A 17,595-nucleotide genomic window follows, 5' to 3' on the forward strand; every position below is an offset into this window, starting at 1 on the left:
GGTTCTTTAATGACATCATCTTCCAGGAGATGACATAATTTCTGTTGGGAAAGCAGCACAAAAATAAGGGTACGATGTGTAATTTAGACATTTTGGCTATTTATTTAAACTTAGGCTCTTTGAGGCAAATCATTCAATTTATGTTCACAGTGTTGCTATTGTGACATATCTTCAATTAAAATATAAGCCATTAAATATTTATATATTCATATCGGCTAGGCCTACCTGTAGGCTATGTAAGTTATAATAAATTAAGCTTTAAGATGAATCTCTTTTTCTAGGATTGTGCCTTGTCTGTCATTGGTAATTCAATTATTCAAATAAATTGTCAAAACGCAATTTTATATAGAGTAGTTAATTTAGTATTTTTATATTAATTTCACTTAAAAAATTATAGCCTATCAAAAGTCAGCTATACATTCTGCAAAAATTTAGCCTAAAGGCTTCATGCCCCAGACAGGGTGCCATCTTACCTTGGTAGTGGGCCTTTATGAATAATTTTACATTTTGTTCTGTGACACCCTTATAATTTCCCTTAATACCACAGTGGTTGATGTATCATCCTACATGCTAAACTTGCTAAATTTGGTCATTTAAAAGTAACTGCACATCTTCCTTAGGGGTGCATCTTCCCCCATCTTAACCTACTATTAGTGCATTCTATGAAGTTTTGAGGTATTAACAGAAATACATACACAATATTCATTTTAGTTACAGAGTCGAGAAGATAGCTACAAAATCTTAGCGCTCTAAAGTAAATTCTATTCTGTGAGGTAGCCTACATAGGCCTAATGTAGCCTAGAATTTGTTTATAACAAAAAATAAATAAAAAGTAATGGTGTGCCACATTAACACAATGAAGAAAAAAAAAAGTACTGACCCATTTACAGGACTGTGACTCATTAGTTACAAGTTTGCCGTTACCGGATGAGGAGGTCGTAAATTAGTCTCTTCATGCTAATTTACCGGATAACTGAGGCGGAGCTTGAACTTTCAAGTAGCCGAGTTCCCACAGCAGCCCACGAGTCCCCGGAGCGAGTCCACAGAACAGTGAACCATGCGATACACTGGATTATTTATATCACTGCTTTCTTTTGTTTATACATGGGGTGAGCTCGCAGCATTATGAGGATTCTTTTACAGCGCGAATCATGTCACAGTGCGTGATGTGTTTTTAATTTACTGGTAACACATACTGATGATTTGTTTATTCACTCTTGCTTTAGAGAATCTTGAGGCAGCTTTACCTCATGTGATGCGCTACGATGTGGTGCGACTCCGACCTCAGGCACTGAAAGCGCGAGCGAGGAGGAGCGCCTCTTCTTCTCTCGAGGTCCGCTCTTTTTCAGACTATTTTGTAACTGAAATATTATTGACATCTCTTGGGATGCTCGATTTGACTTTTATTCATTCATTCATGCATGCTTGCTTTCACCCGTTCAGATATATCCTGAACAACTTGAATATGATTTGGCGGTAGATGGGAGGAATTTAACAATTTCTTTGCACAAAAATAGGTGAGAATGTGACTGTTTAGAAAGCTTTAACAACTTGCTCTAAACAAAATGTGGAGGATTTGTATTCATACCCAGCCTAATTAAACTTTCTTTCTTTTTCAACAGGGAGCTTTTAGGAAAAACGTACACTCTCTCACATTATACCAAAGATGGGATTTCAGAGTCAGAGTCTTCAGACAATATTGTATGTTTAAACAGTAGCTTATTTCTGTCTGATACAGTTTGTGAATGTTGCTGCTTAACTGTTTATGTTTTTGACTTTAGGATCACTGCTACTATCAGGGACATGTCCATGATTTTGAGGACTCCTCAGTCAGTGTTGGACTTTGCTCTGGCATGGAGTAAGAACATTTTCAATTTTTAGCAAATTTTGTAAACTATAGATGTGATTTGAATATTAAATGCATTAAAATATATATTTCATAGTTTCATTTCTTGGACTGTGCCTGTAATAAGTTGCTTTTAGATAGCATTTACTAAATGACTTCTAAATGTGTACAATTAATATCAACGAATATTTCCTACATTTCTTCCTCTTTAAAATATTGTATCTTGTTCATCCTCTAGAGGGTTTCTGAGGGTCAAAAATCAAGTTTACTTGATTGAGCCCCTAGAAGAGTCTTTGGATGGTGACCATGCAATTTATAAGCAAGAGCATTTAAGGACCAAGCAAGGGTCCTTTGGATACATTAATGACACAGTCTTTATACAGCCCAACCTTGGTCCAAAGTCTAGTGGGCTGTATAAAGGAAAAAATATGGTAATGATATTCTAATGATTCAGTTCAGTTCATATAGTGCTTTTTGCGATACATATACAGCTTTACATGAGATGAATGTTTCTGCATTACAATGAAGAGTGATTTGTTATCAAAGTAATGTCCATATGGCAGAAGTATGCAGTTAATTAATCGCATGTATTCAAGCAAGTAATGATCTCTTTTGGATTGTAAGCTTATTATATGAGAAATATATTTAACATCATATATTAAACCATATATGTAGTGTTGGTTTCCAACATAGAAAATAAATCCTGTACTTGCTCCTTATTTTATCATTAAGCAGCATGTATAATTTGTACCTCAACATCTTATTTATGTGTTTACCATGAACAGTTTAATTACTTATTTCAGACAATAACTTTATTTCAATTGCTCTTCAGAAAAACAAAGCCCCCAGAGGAGGACAGCGGATTGTTGAGATGGTTTTGGTTGTTGATCTTGCAGAGGTATGAATTTGGTTTAATGGAAAAAATATCTTGAGTACTGATGTGTCGTGTTTATATTGTTAAAATATATCTACATATTTTCCTTCAGTACAAAAAGTTTGGAAGTTTAATGAAGATTAAAGAAAGAATGATGTTGGTCGCAAATCACGTAGATAAGGTATCAGACAACTTTGGTCTTTCATTAATTAACGGGTTATGCATGGTGATTACTGTATGATTTTTCAAATATTATTTATAGAATTTTTTGTTGTTCACATTCAGCTTTACCGGCCTTTAAACATACGTGTCAGGTTGGTTGGACTTGAGGTTTGGTCTAATGGAAACTTGATTGATGTCAGCGATAAACCAAATCTTACTCTGGAACGATTTTTACAATGGCGTCAAGATAGCCTGCTCAAGAGGAAGAAGCATGACAATGCCCATTTTGTTACGTGAGTCACTGACTGCTCATCTTAATCAGTTTCTGTGCTGTGAATGCCACATTTTTACTCACACTAAACAGTTCCCTTTAAAATGAGTCTTTCCACACGCTTTAAAACATTTATTTTTCATTTTTAAAATAGTACAGTGGAACAACAAAAAAATCCTTTAATGCCTCAAGTTCTCTTTTTTTAATCAGTGCTATAGATTTTGAAGGATCAACGATTGGGTTGGCCACAATGTATGCTATGTGCTCTCCATCCTCTGGTGCTGTGAATGAGGTATTTTTATGAGCATATGTTTATATATGTAAATTAATAGATTAAAATTTGTATTTACCTAATGTTTGAAAAAAAGCGTTGGTTGTGTTGAATAATATAATCACATTTGATGTTTTTTTTCTTTACAAAGGACCATAATACAAATCCCATTGCAGTGGCTTCTACCATTGCCCATGAAATGGGACATAATCTGGGCATGTCACATGATGATTCAAACTGTGCATGCTCCTCTGACAAGGGCTGCGTTATGTCAGACACCATTGGGTGAGGCTAATTGAAAATACTGTTGATTAGAATACATTTATGCAATGGCACAAGATATAGACAACTATTGTATTTTTGTGTAGTTTTTTCACAGACCATAACATTTCTTACATACTTTTCCAACAGGTATGTTTACCCCGATTCCTTTAGTACTTGCAGTCAATTATCCTTAAAGGCGTTTTTGCAGAACTATGACACCAGCTGTCTGTTAGATGTGCCAAATGAGGGTGAATTATATGGAGGCCCAGTTTGTGGAAATGCTTTCGTTGACAAAGGCGAGGAGTGTGATTGCGGAACTGTTGAGGTGTGACTTAGTTTATAACATTTCCCAGTTGATGCAACTTTGGCTTCTTAGTTAAAGTATGACTAAAATAGATTTGTGTATTTGACTATATATAGTCATTAAGAATACAGCAAAAACAGTAATGTTCTGTAATGTTATTATAACTTATTGTGAAGTATTACAATTTAAAATAACTGTTTTCTACTTTATTATATTTTAAATTGTACTTTATTCCTGTGATGCAAAGCTGAATTTTCAGCAGCCATTACTTCAGTCTTCAGTGTCACATGACCCTTCAGAAATCATTCTCATAAAGCTGATTTGCTGATTATCAATCTTGAAAATAGTTTTGCTGCTTAATGTTTTTTTCAATATTCTTTGATGAATAGAAAGTTAAAAAAAACAGCATTATGTCTTTATTGTGTCTTCACTTTTGATAAATTTAATGTGTCCTTGCTGAATAAAAGTATCAGTTTCTGATACCAATTATAATTTTTTAAAGACAAAACATTGGTCGCAAGCAAGAATACTGACCTCAGACTTTTGAATGATAGTGTATTCTGGATAAACCTACTTCTTTTTTTTTTAAACTTTTTTGACCATTTTTTTGAAAATGTTACATTTCAGGAATGTAACAATCGCTGCTGCAATGCCACCACGTGTCGACTGACTGAAGGTGCCCACTGTGCACATGGCGAGTGCTGCCACAATTGTCAGGTATCAGCAAAGCTGCCCACCAAGCTCCACAGGAAGTCCATCCTAAAGTTGTTATTGGACTGAAAATACATGTAAAAGTAGATTATTGCCTTAATCTGTTTTGTTAATCCTCCCTTTAGCTGAAACATTCCGATAGCCTATGCAGAAAGAGTACTCACGACTGTGATTTGGATGAGTACTGTACAGGAGAGTCAGCCTTCTGTCCTGAAGATGAATATAAAATGAATGGACTCCCTTGCAATTATAATCAGGGCTACTGTTACAATGGACAATGTCCTACACATAAGGAGCACTGCAAGATGCTGTGGGGATCAGGTACTATTCTTGCTGAGCCATTGCTCATACACTGCTTTATGGGTCCTCTTTTATGCCTTTACAAACATTTTAACACAAAATCTTTTCAGCGGTTTTGTTAAATTAATGTGTTTTTTTTGTAAAATAAAGTTTCATATAGAAATTTAGGAAAATAAAAAATATATATTAATATTTTAACATCAATATCTTGTGCATGTTTAGATGCTGAAGTGGATGCTGACACCTGCTTTCAGTATAATGTATTTGACAGAACCTCCAGGAGTGATGAGTAAGTGTAACTTAACATTTCATTGATGGCTGAAGACTAAAAATAGTATTTTGTACATTGTTCTCTAATGACACAATGGTATTCTGAATCCTACAGGCACATGATGTGTGGGAAAATATACTGTTATGGTGGGAATCCTTTCCCCATAACCAATAGAAAATCATCAGTAACATTTCGTTCGAGAACCTGCTACATAGCTGTGGATTCCTCGCCCACAGATGACTTAGGGTTGGTTCCAGCAGGCACCAAATGTGGCATTAATAAGGCAAGTAAATAATTAATGTATATTGCCTTACAAAAAAAATACAAAGTGTATAAGACCTTTATTTAGATTTTTTTTATAACCAACAGGTGTGTTACCACAACCTTTGCCAAGACATTAGTATATACGGCACTGAGGACTGCTCTGATAAATGCAACAATCGTGGGGTGTGTGATTTCTTTTTTTTTAAATTTCCATTTTTCCATTACTTTTATAACACATTTATGTTCTTCCTCTCTCTTTTTTTAAGAAAACCATTGTTGCATGCAATTTTTGTCATTCTGTGATATTGCTTGTATGTGCAAAAACTATGCATCCTAGTATTTAAAAAAAATATCCATTTTGAATTTGCATTGGAGACAGTTCATTTAAAAGCATAAACCCATGTAAACATACTACTGACTTATATTCTAAAGGTGTGTAACCATGAGATGAAGTGTCACTGTGATCCAGGCTGGGCACCACCCTATTGTGATGTTCAATACTCAGAACGTCAAAAAAGTAAACCACATCCTTACTATATCTTTATAACTTCACGTATTTCAGTCATTGACCACAAAAAACTAATTCTGTGCCATGTCAAATGTTTACCTTTACAGTGAGAAAAGAATTTGTGATAATTGGTGTGACTGCATCTGTAGTTGTTCTTGGATTGATCATTATTATTGGAGCACTTGTGTGTCACAGGAACAAAATAACAGAATTTAGAAAGAAAAGGTAGGATCTGTTATGCAGCTGACAATCATGAACTATCAATTTCATTTATCATTTCAATTACTGTACTATTAATTAAATAAATTCTATTCTAAAAGGTCTTTGAAGGACATCCACACTACCTCAGGCCAGTGTAATCCGGCCTTCCAACCAGGTAGTGCAAAGAACAGCCCCAGATTCACACAAACACGTATTAGTCAACCAACTTTCCTTGAGTCATCCACTACTCTGGCCTGCAAACCTCTCTATTCTCCAGCTACACCCTCTAGACCAGCACCAATGGTAAAGTCATTTATTTAGCCTTGAAATGGGCTGTTCAATTTGTTCTTACATTAAAAGTCCATTTTAGGCTCAAAGACTTAATCTTTCTACCACTTATTTCTCACTATGCACAGCCTCCAAAGGATGCATCACAAACTAGGAGAGAACAGGTAGTTTACCCTCTCTAAAAATGCATGTAATTATTTAAATCTGTTACTTAAATCTAAAGCCGTTTTAACAAAAATGAAAATGAATGTCCATATTCTATTAGATTGTGAAGCCTTCCGTTCAACCTCCTGGTATTTCCAGAAACATTCATCCTGTTCAGGTGAGGCACAGGGTATCTTAAAATACACTACTACCATTCAAAAGTTTGGGATCATTACGATATTTTTTTTAAATAAATAAATACTTTATTCAGCAAGATTAAATTGATCGAAAGAGACGGTATAAAGACATTTATAATATCATAAAATAATTTTCTATTCATCAAAGAATCCTGAAAAAAACATATGATTTCCACCACAAAAGTTTTCAAAATGGATAATAATAAGACATTTTTCTTGAGCACTAAATCAGCATTAGTTCTTGATTTCTGTGGATTTATAGCAGATTTATTTCTGAAGGATCACTTAAGACTGGCAGCGGAAAATTCAGGTTTGTCATCACAGGAATAAATTACATTTTCAAATATATTTAAATAGGAAACAGTTGTTTTAAATTGTAGTAATATTTCACAATATAGATGTTTTTACTTTAATTTATCAAATAAATGCAGCCTAGGTTGAGTACAACAGATTTCTACAAAATGCACCAACCCCAAACTTTTGAATGAGAATACACGGTTTAATTAAGTATCATTTTCATTTTGGTTACTTTTAGTAACTGTAAGCTTATTACGGAGGTGACTTGATCGTGTCATTTCTTATGTCATGTCTACATTTTGTTTCAGGCAAAACCCCTACTTCCACCAACTAAACCACTTCCTCCATCAAGACCATTGCCTCCACTGGCATCTAAATCGGTAAGAAGCTATTTTTTACTTTACTATCTGACATAAATACCATTCAATGCTATTAACCATTCTTTGTATGCATTGATAGGTGACAAAGTCAAAACCACCTCCAATGCCTCCTGTGAAACCCACTGGGTTGCAGCCAGCATTCACTCCACCTCAGGTGTTGTAAGGTTTTATTGCTTTGCAATCAGCAGTTCACACATAAACTATAAAAACGCATTCAATTATCTGAAAAATGACATTGTTAATGCTAATTTATTCAAACTGCTCGACAGTCTAGTTGTGTGAATAAATTTCGGTGTTTTAAAAGCTCTTTTGCATTTACTGTAGGTAATCCAGAAAGTTGCACTGAAACCTCCTGCTAAGCCCAGATGATCTGGAACAATATGAGTTACTCTGAATCATTGGGAGCTTCAGAAGAACCTTGGTTAACAAAACATGGGCAGCAGTTTACGAGCTGAACAAAGCTTGTTGTTTTTTGTGGTATAACTCTGAATAACAAGATGAAGTTAAGGAGAAGGTAAAACGGAATGAAAGATTTGCACTGTAGGAATTGCTTTATACTTTCGGTACTACTTGTTTGTAATTTCTTTTATTGTATTTAGGCTTTCTTTTTCTGTTAATTATTTTATACTTTAATTTTAAAGAATGTTATTTGCAACTGATTGTGTCTCTATGTAAATCTACAGAGTTCCTCCTTTAAAGTCCACATCACATTGCTGCCTAAGTGGGAGAGTAAAGGGTCTCTCATGTAGAAAGGTTTTTTTTTTTGTTGTTGTTTTTTTTGCCATGTATTATGGTGCATTCATTCTTGTTTATGCAGCTTTTATGTATTTGCAATTTTATATCTTGTAATTGAGGTTATTTTTTATTATTTTGTGTAGAATTTCTTATTTACTTTTTGAAATTACAAGAGGGGACCTGTAGAAAGGCTTGTGCCATATGGCCTTTCTGAAGCATAATCCGTCCTTACTTTAGTAATTTTTCCTTATTTATAAGTTTCTTACATCTTCTTTGTTATTTGGTTGTGATCCTTGTGGTTTTTGCACTCAGACAAAGGCAAACATTTTTTTTTGCCCACCAAATATTTAAATTCAAAACGTGCAATGATCTCAGCTGGTCTGATTTTACTCTTTAAATATGAGAATGTTTTTTTAATTATTGTTTGTTAACTATAATAAAGTTTTTCACATTTCTCTTTTAATCAGTTTATTTGGTTTATTTCCAAATATTTGAATCGCCGTCACACGTGTATGACCTCTACAGCGCCCTGTATTTTCGTTGCCTAGCAACGATTCAAACACTCATACTAATGCCTGTACCATTGAGACAAGCTTGTTTCAAATGATGGACGGGTCTAAACAATTAGACGAAGAAACTTTGCAAGACCTCTACGCGTGGATAGACAAGATACCTCTCTCCAGACCCAAACGGAATATAACAAGAGATTTTAGCGATGGAGGTATTTAATTCCTACAAGAAACAATTAAAACCGCTAGCTAATTAACTATTCATTATAACAGTTATTGGTTGACATTTTTAGCAGTGTTACCTTGCATTTGAGTTATACGGAAGTAAATAACCTAAATACTGTGTGTGTGTCTGTGTGTGTGTGTGTGTGTGTGTGTGTGTGTGTGTGTGTGCTATAAATACTTTATAGTTGCAATATACCCTGCTGAAAAAAACCAATAGAACCCTGCCCAAAACACAATAGAAAATGTTATGGTTATAATGGGAATTGTATTGGTTTTAATGGAAACTATAATGGTGTCTACTGGTATGTGATGGATTCTATTGGTGGGATGTTAAATCCTATTGGAAAAATGCCCAAAACACACTACAAAAAGGAATTTTTTGGAAAAAGCTAACGTTAATGGTTTATAATGGTATTTAATGGAAACCATTAGAATTTCTGTGATGGTTTCTATTGGGCTTCTATTGTTTTTTTTAGCCAGGGTAATATTATACTTAGAATAGCATGCCATTCAAAACTATAATCTAATTAGCTATATAACATTTTACTAAGTTCAGTATTGTTGTCATTGTATGGCAAGCCGTTTTAACTTTTATTCATTCTCAGGATATGACTTCTTGATATCAACAATTCAATTTTCACTAGTTAAAATGTTAATTCTTGATATCAGGAATTAGATTTCAACTAGTAACAATGGCTATTTTTGATATCAGCAATTGCATTTCCACTAGTAACAATGTTAAATCTTGATATCAACAATTAGATTTTCACTAGTTAAAATGCTAATTGTTGATATCAAGAATTAAATTGTTGATATCAAGAATTAAATTGTTGATATCTGTAATTGTATTTTCACTAGTTAAATGTCACCATAGGCTGCCATTCAAAAACAATTGTTGATATCAAGAATTAATTTCTTACTAGTAACAATTTAATTCTTGATATCAGAAATACAATTCTTACTAGTAAAAATGTCTATTCTTGATATCAACAATTTAATTCTTGATATCAACAATTTAATTCTTGATATCAACAATTTAATTCTTGATATCAACAATTTAATTTCTGATATCAAGAATTGAATTGTTGATATCAAGAATTGGGAGGGTAATTTTTGATATCAGAAATTAAATTCTTGATATCAACAATTTAATTGTTGATATCAACAATTAAATTGTTGATATCAACAATTAAATTCTTGATATCAACAATTTAATTGTTGATATCAAGAATAGACATTTTTACTAGTAAGAATTGTATTTCTGATATCAAGAATTAAATTTTTACTAGTAAGAAATTAATTCTTGATATCAACAATTGATTTTGAATGGCAGCCTATGGTGACATTTAACTAGTGAAAATACAATTACAGATATCAACAATTTAATTCTTGATATCAACAATTAGCATTTTAACTAGTGAAAATCTAATTGTTGATATCAAGATTTAACATTGTTACTAGTGGAAATCTAATTCCTGATATCAAGAATTAACATTTTAACTAGTGAAAATTTAATTGTTGATATCAAGAAGTCATATCCTGAGAATGAATAAAAGTTAAAACGGCTTGCCATAGTCATTGAGTATTTTATCGATTTCCATAAGCAGTTATGACTGCAGAGGTAGTGAAGCATTTCTTCCCTAAGCTGGTGGAGCTGCACAACTACACACCCGCGCATTCCATGCAACAGAAGCTGAGTAACTGGAGCACCCTGAACAGGCAAGTATATTTATTTGTTCTCCACGCAGACAGTAATGCAAACACCGCACTGCTTATCTGACCCTCTCGTGTCGCTTGATACATTCCCCGGGGGATTGCAGGAATGTGACATTACACCTCAGCAACAACACTGGGATCTCCAGCTGAACTGTTAACACTGGTTGGGTCTAAAAATCTAGTGAGCTGCCTACCTAGACAGCATATGTAGAGCAGTGGGGGAAATAAACAGCAGTTTTCTACCAAATAAATATCTTTTAAGTTTGTCTAGAATTGAACAACACACAACTGCATGATGTTCTCATTTCAGAAAAGTTTTCTCCAAGCTGAACTTCCATATATCTGAAGAGACGGCGAAGAATATTGTAGTCAGCACAGCAGGCTACATCGAACCAGTCCTTTGCTCTCTGAGAGAGAAGATAGAGGAGAAACAGGCAGGAAAACACTTAGATGGCACACTGGTGGGTCTGTGTGTGTATTTGCATTGCTACAGCATCTGTCTTTTGATATCACTTCTTCTTTCTTTATAATGGTTGAATGATCAGTAATTTAACCCTGCCTTATTCTTTTTACAGGACTTGGAATATTACAGCACTACAACTGGACAGTCGAGATCAGGTAAATACTGTAAAACATAGAAATGTGGATTTAGGTTCCCATTGGTTATAAGCTACAGTAGAGCAGTGAAGGTCATCTTGAGGAGATATGACAAGGAGACCATGGCCCAGTAGCGGGTGGGGGAGGGCCTGCCGAGGACCCCCTGGGCTGTGATCTGCTTTAGTAGAAGACGCACTGACTCCGACTGTGAGTCTAGGTTCATTAAGACTGTTTTTATGAAACTGTCCCTCTGCAATTCAATATTCAAAGGGATAGTTCTCCAAAAATGAAATAGTTTACTCACCCTAATGATGTTCCATTAGACTTTGGTTAGTTCTGTAAACCGAATTAAAAATATCTTAATGAAACTTAAAGGGTTAGTTCACCCAAAAATGAAAATTAGCCTGTTATTTACTCGCCATCAAGCCATCCTAGGTGTATATGATTTTCTTCTTTCAGACGAATCCATTCGGAGTTATATTATAAATTGTCCTGGCGCTTGTAAGTTGCAGTGGGTGGGTGTTTCTGTTCAATAGTCCAAAACACTTTAAATAAAGTGCGCGCATCTGTAATAAAACATGCCTCACATGGCTCTGGGGGGTGAATAAAGGTCTCCTGTAGCGAATCCATGCATTTTTGTAAGATAAATATCCATATTTCAAACGTAATAAACACCGTCCAGGCGGATGACGTAGGACTTCTGCGTTGCGTGATTAGTGAGAACAAAACAAAATGCCGGTCATGAATTAGAAGTACAAACCGAGGATTTGTAAAGAAAAATGTCGGAGGATTTCGATATAAGCCAAGAGGAGACTGGTTTTCCTTTGCTTTGTAAGGAAACTTTGCTTCTTTTGCTCCTGTAAACAAACTCGTGAGATCTCGTATACGTCCTACGTCATCCGCCGGAACAGCTTCCGCATACAACAATCAGCAGAAGTGAGAAAAAAGTGTTTATTACATTTGAAATATGGATATTTTTCTTACCAAAAGGCATGGAATCGATACAAGAGGCCTTTATTCACGCCCGGAGCCATGTGAGGCATGTTTTATTATGCGCGTGCTTTATTTAAAGTGTTTTGGACTGTTAAAGAGAAACACCCACCCACTGCAATAATAACACTTGGAAGAGCCAGGACAATTTTTAATATAACTCCGATTGGATTTGTCTGAAAGAAGAAAGTCATATACACCTAGGATGGCTCTACAGTGAGTAAAACAGGATAATTTTCATTTTTGGGTGAACTAACCCTTTAACTGGTTTCTGTTCTTCTATTGAAAGTTGAGGTCACCAAACTCCAAAAAGGTAATAAAGGCATCGAAAAACAAATCGATATGTCTTGTGAAGAGATGTGATTGATTCATTTTACAACGCCTTTTTGGATCTTCTAAGTTTTGGTGACCTGGACTTTTAAATGGATGGAGTAAAACCTCAGGTTTCATTAAAAATATCTTAATTTGTGTTTCGAAGATTAACCAGTCTTATGTGTTTGGAGCAACATGAGGGTAAGTAAATGATGACAGTTTTTTGGGGGAAACGGTCACATTTAAGCTCAAGAAGTTGGCCAAACCCATGTCCATACCTTTATGGACCATTCCTTTTTTAACGGTTTGTCTCCTGTAGAGTCGTGAGGATGCTGGAGCTTATTATGACAAACTTAGACATGCAGACCAAACACAAAGATCTACATCTTTACTGGTACAATACAACACATTCATCTTTACGCATCATCTTTACACAGGAAGGAAAAGCTTTTTTTACATGCACCAAATGATTCACATCACTAACCTCAATAACCTCCCACATAAATGAAGCACAAGTCAGTGGCCAGGTAGCAGAAGTCCCCACATCATACCAACTGTTTTCTGAAGATGAAGAGAAGATGTCTCCTCATATTAATTGTGATGATTCTTGTTCAGCTGCTTAATGAGCTCATCAGTTGTATCTGAATACTTGGAAATGTTTCATTACATTTTTTAGGAAGCTAAGCATTCATGAGGTTTGTGGTCATAAATGGACTGACTGTCATAATATTCAGAAAACAGCCCTTGCCTAACTGCAAACCAAACTAGCGAGATTAGCAAGTAACTGTAAGTGTCGCAAGTACCAAGATGATTGTTTTGTGATGGTCATGTCATGTGTCATATGAGGCTTTGTGTGCTCAGACCTTCAGGTTAGTTCACCCAAAAAAAAACATTTCTGCCATTTACTCACTTTCTTTCTGTATGAGTTTATTTCTTCTGTGGGACACAAAAGAAGATATTTTAAAGAAACTGCTTTTGCCCATACAGTAAACAAAAGCCTACTGGACTGCACTAAATTTCATTGTACGGACAAAAAATGCGCACTAAAAACACTATGGCTTCGTCCAAAAGCTTAGGCAGCTGACTTTTAACCTTGCTGCCCTATCAGGCAATAACTTTGCAGGCAATGTTTGCGCATAACCTAGGAACCTTTTGAGGAAGCGTAAAGGTTTAATAATCTGCAAATGTACTTTTCCTCTGTGTATATTAAAATGGACTAACAAAATGGTCAGCTGGGTTTGGAAATAGGGCAAATGCACTGCATTTTCAGCACTGTTAACATTACATAGAAGGGGACAAGATAGGTCAACTCTCCATTTCCCACACCTCATCATCATGGCGTCTTAGTCTTGACATCATCTGGTTTCAGGTCCAACTCCCTCCATTCACCAGATAGCCCTTATCACTTCCAACAGGCTCAACGCATTTGGCTAAAAGCCCTTTTTATCCACAAAAAACTCAAGCAAACAGTAGATTATTGAGTCTATTATGAGACCAGAGAGGCTATAGATTGTTTCTGATATATCATATTATCGAAGTGCAGACCATTTCTATTAAAGAAACAGGAGTCCTGTGCTTTTTACTTTTCTTTTTCCTGTAGGTGCTGTTCAATTTTAACTTGTTATTTTATCTTTTATGAGATGTTTATAAGGTGAAGCACAGCTGGTGTTGATGATTCAGAGCTTAGAGCCAAATAAAACTCTCCCGCTCCATAGTTATAGTCTGGTGCCCTGTCAATGTGTCTTTTTGACCTTATTGTGTTTAATGGGTTCAAATGGAGTCTAATTAGTTTAGCCTTCCTGGTTAAGCAGTTCTCATGAGCTTAAAAATCTTAAAGTATGGGGGAGTACCACTCAGCTAGAGGAAATTGATGCAGGGTATCATGAGAGTAAAGTCTCAGCCTGAATTTAGCCTGGAGGGATCCTGAATCCGCAGTCAATGCCAAGACCTGGCACTTGAGTTTTAGGCTGTCGCCAAAGACACATTTCCCTTTGTTAAATCTAAAATGTTTAAAATAATTTTTTTATTATTTTTTTTTATTTCTTAATCTCTTTCTCTGTTTTATCTGAAGCCCCTCATACCAGTGCAGCCACTGTGAAGAAGAAAGACAAAGTAAGGTACTGAGTGATAAACTGTGATGTGAAAAGGACTTTCTGAGGGTCATGAAGTCTTTCGTGTAGGCCTAAAAATAAACATTTATAATGGACTTGTTGGAAATCTTGTGTAGTGCTGCTGCAGCCTTGAGACCAAATGTGGATCCAGGTGTCCGTTTGCTCTTGGAGGAAAAGGAGCAAGCCATTTTGGCTTTGCAGGAGACTGTTGAGGTAAGGTTTTGATGTTTAAGGTTTCTCCTTTTCCAGTTTAATATGCAGAGACAAGTTTATTGGTTGAGTTCCCAGAAAAATGTAAGCACTGTTGCTGGTGTTTTCAGCATCTTTTTTTTTCTTTTTCTTTTTTTTTTTGCAATTTCTAAACTCTGCACCTTTAAAGTTGGCATGAAATTAAATCTGTTTTCTAAATGCATGTTATTGATGTTATTGTTAAAAATACATAAATGCATGTCATTTTGTAATAATACAGTAATTTTGTAGTAAAATAAAAATATCATTCAATGTTTTTGTGAAATGACAGACCTCTCTCTCCTGATGTATGCTGGGGTTCTCCAATCATTTAGTCCACTTAAATCCCCTGCAAGCTTGCATTCATCTACATCTACAATTTATGAATTGTAACATGTCCCCATTCTACATTTTCTTTCTTACTGTGTGTTAGACTTGCATGTACGTACATCACAATACAGAAGAATCTGTTTCATTGTGACTGTAATGTACATAAGAATTAGTATAAATTCATTTGAAATCTTTATTTCTTGCATAAGATCTTTTAAAAAGGCAGATTTAAAAATGTTAAATCTTATGACTTGCAAATCGCAAAAATTAATAACAAGTTTCAGCACTTTTTGCATACAATGCAAAAGGAAATTTGTTCTTCCTCTACTGTTCTCCTGGCAAGTGGTCAAGGGCTGCAGATCACAAGTTCTTTGACATGCTTCCTGTCACTGATGCAAATGTGGTAAAAAAAACATTGCAAGATTGTCAAATGAGTCATTGTTAGTTCAGCAGCTGTGATATTTGTCACTTGACAGTTAGTAAGACAGTTTTAAGATTGCAGCAACACATTTAAATGCTTGAATATTAATAATTTCAATTGTTTGCATTTAAATAAAAAAATATTCAGTAACTGGTCTATTTTATGAAAATTTTATCAACTTCTGCATCAAATAGTCATCAAAGTTTCTATGGAAGGAAATGACAATGCTACAGAATGATTGTGACATTAAACGTTAGTTTGTTCTTTTTGACACTGTAAAGCCTTTGGTTTGCAGGCATTATATCATAAATGTACAACCGCTGTTGAATATCATGTACAATAAATGTTTTACTTTGCTCCAGATTTTACAGATTAAGGTAGACCGATTGGAGCATCTTGTGCATCTTAAGGATCTACGCATCGAGGACTTGACAAAACACTTAGAGCGATACAAGGCACGCAACTCATGATCTCATTATTAACATATAGATCCACCATCAGGAATTTTATTTCAGGAAAAGCATACTATGTGCATACTTAAGACTCATAATAAACTGTTACAGAGATATGAAATCATCTCATTTTCCTCACCTGTTTTCTGACCTGTGATTGTTAGAGCACTCAGAATAGAAGCACTGATGTCAATAACTAGCATATTGTATCAGCTAAGACCATCTACAGGAGTTTATGTACACTGGACCAAACTTTGGCTTTAAAGTCTTTATTCCTGGGGAGATTTCAACAATTCTGTGGATGATTAGTTTACTCTGAACAGTAACTGCAATTACTATGATAGTGTTTCCATTTCATGTGGAATTACTGAACATTATTTATAGTCACGTTGATGTGACTTAATTTTCTAGAGCTTTACAGTAGATTCAGTTTAAAAAAAGAATTTACTGTTAATTGTACTGTTATCTGAGGTCCACATATAATGTTATCAAGATTTTTACACCAAAAACCACATAATTTAGAAGTTATTGGCTATTGGCTAAACGCCCACTGCTATGATTGGCTAAAAGTTGTGTATTTTTGACAGCCTACATCCTTCATAAATGGAAGCTGCTGTGATTTAGGTTAAAAATGTATAAATACTCAAAAAGCAAATGATCTGTAATAACAGACAAAGAAAAAGTGATCACGTAATGAAAACAGTTACACTTGTGTGGTGCGACATTGGATCCAATATAGTTGATACAGCATCGTCTTCTAGTTTCAGTCTTTTTGAGAATCTTGCGTTGAATTGTGCCTTGTTTGTAAATGAATCCGCAATAAAAATGAAGTGAACAGAGGACCGGTAAGCAGTTCTTATTGCCGTGGTCTGGCACTTCATTAAATATAAAATTCATCAAATAAAGTTTATCATTTGGTTTCTGCGTAGACCTGCATTTGTCTCTCTCGTTATCTACACTACATGCGTGAATCGGTGGGCGGGGCTACACAGGCAGTGATGTAGAAGCAGGCGTTGATCTTCTTCTGCGGAGGTGGTGTTTAGCCACACTATCACATCATAAAGTGTCACATTCCAAAACCTTTCCTTTTGGCAGATTGGTTTCAATATAAGCTGTTTTTAGACTGACGAGAAAGTTTTGAGTTCTGAAATTTACAGAATGTTTTTATAGTACAATGACCACTTATATGTCAAAAGATCAAGGGAATTTTGATTTCTTAGTTCATGTCCCCTTTAAATAATAAAATAAAAGAATTAAATATTTTCTAATTTAGGCTTCACTGTATTTTGGACTTTTGCTGAGCAATCTACATTGTTCATAAGTCACCTGACATCACAATATTACTAGGTGTTATACATCATAAGACCAGTATCATGGTCTGACTCAAAGTAAAGCGTTTGCATTAAAATGGATTTC

At 35.0% G+C, this 17,595-nt stretch overlaps 2 protein-coding genes across 6 annotated transcripts; both read left to right on the plus strand.

Annotated features, from left to right (window-relative positions):
* Positions 1 to 944: 944 nt before the first annotated feature.
* On the plus strand, positions 945 to 8,737 carry adam8a (ADAM metallopeptidase domain 8a). Its single transcript, XM_058796816.1, has 25 exons — positions 945 to 1,109; positions 1,227 to 1,333; positions 1,444 to 1,517; positions 1,623 to 1,701; positions 1,782 to 1,858; positions 2,085 to 2,277; positions 2,679 to 2,744; positions 2,833 to 2,901; positions 3,006 to 3,175; positions 3,364 to 3,445; positions 3,576 to 3,709; positions 3,836 to 4,013; positions 4,620 to 4,709; positions 4,829 to 5,024; positions 5,226 to 5,292; positions 5,389 to 5,557; positions 5,644 to 5,721; positions 5,971 to 6,055; positions 6,154 to 6,271; positions 6,367 to 6,550; positions 6,664 to 6,699; positions 6,801 to 6,857; positions 7,482 to 7,553; positions 7,633 to 7,707; positions 7,878 to 8,737. Exons 1-25 carry the CDS (start codon positions 1,058 to 1,060, stop codon positions 7,920 to 7,922), a joined length of 2,553 nt encoding a protein of 850 aa, XP_058652799.1. The 5' UTR covers positions 945 to 1,057; the 3' UTR covers positions 7,923 to 8,737.
* A 105-nt stretch (positions 8,738 to 8,842) lies between these two features.
* On the plus strand, positions 8,843 to 16,937 carry spef1 (sperm flagellar 1). Of its 5 annotated transcripts, none has more exons than XM_058796091.1 (7): positions 8,843 to 9,009; positions 10,627 to 10,741; positions 11,049 to 11,199; positions 11,314 to 11,356; positions 14,709 to 14,754; positions 14,865 to 14,961; positions 16,090 to 16,937. In XM_058796091.1, the coding sequence occupies exons 1-7, from the start codon at positions 8,892 to 8,894 to the stop codon at positions 16,195 to 16,197; spliced, it is 678 nt and encodes a 225-aa protein (XP_058652074.1). In that variant the 5' UTR covers positions 8,843 to 8,891; the 3' UTR covers positions 16,198 to 16,937. The 5 variants fall into 5 exon arrangements, with proteins under 5 accessions (XP_058652074.1, XP_058652075.1, XP_058652077.1 ...); XM_058796092.1 differs by having other exon boundaries at positions 10,630 to 10,741; positions 16,090 to 16,934; XM_058796094.1 differs by having other exon boundaries at positions 14,709 to 14,749; positions 16,090 to 16,228.
* Positions 16,938 to 17,595: the final 658 nt, after the last annotated feature.

Source organism: Onychostoma macrolepis, chromosome 13 (assembly GCF_012432095.1).
Source record: "Onychostoma macrolepis isolate SWU-2019 chromosome 13, ASM1243209v1, whole genome shotgun sequence".
NCBI lineage: Eukaryota > Metazoa > Chordata > Actinopteri > Cypriniformes > Cyprinidae > Onychostoma > Onychostoma macrolepis.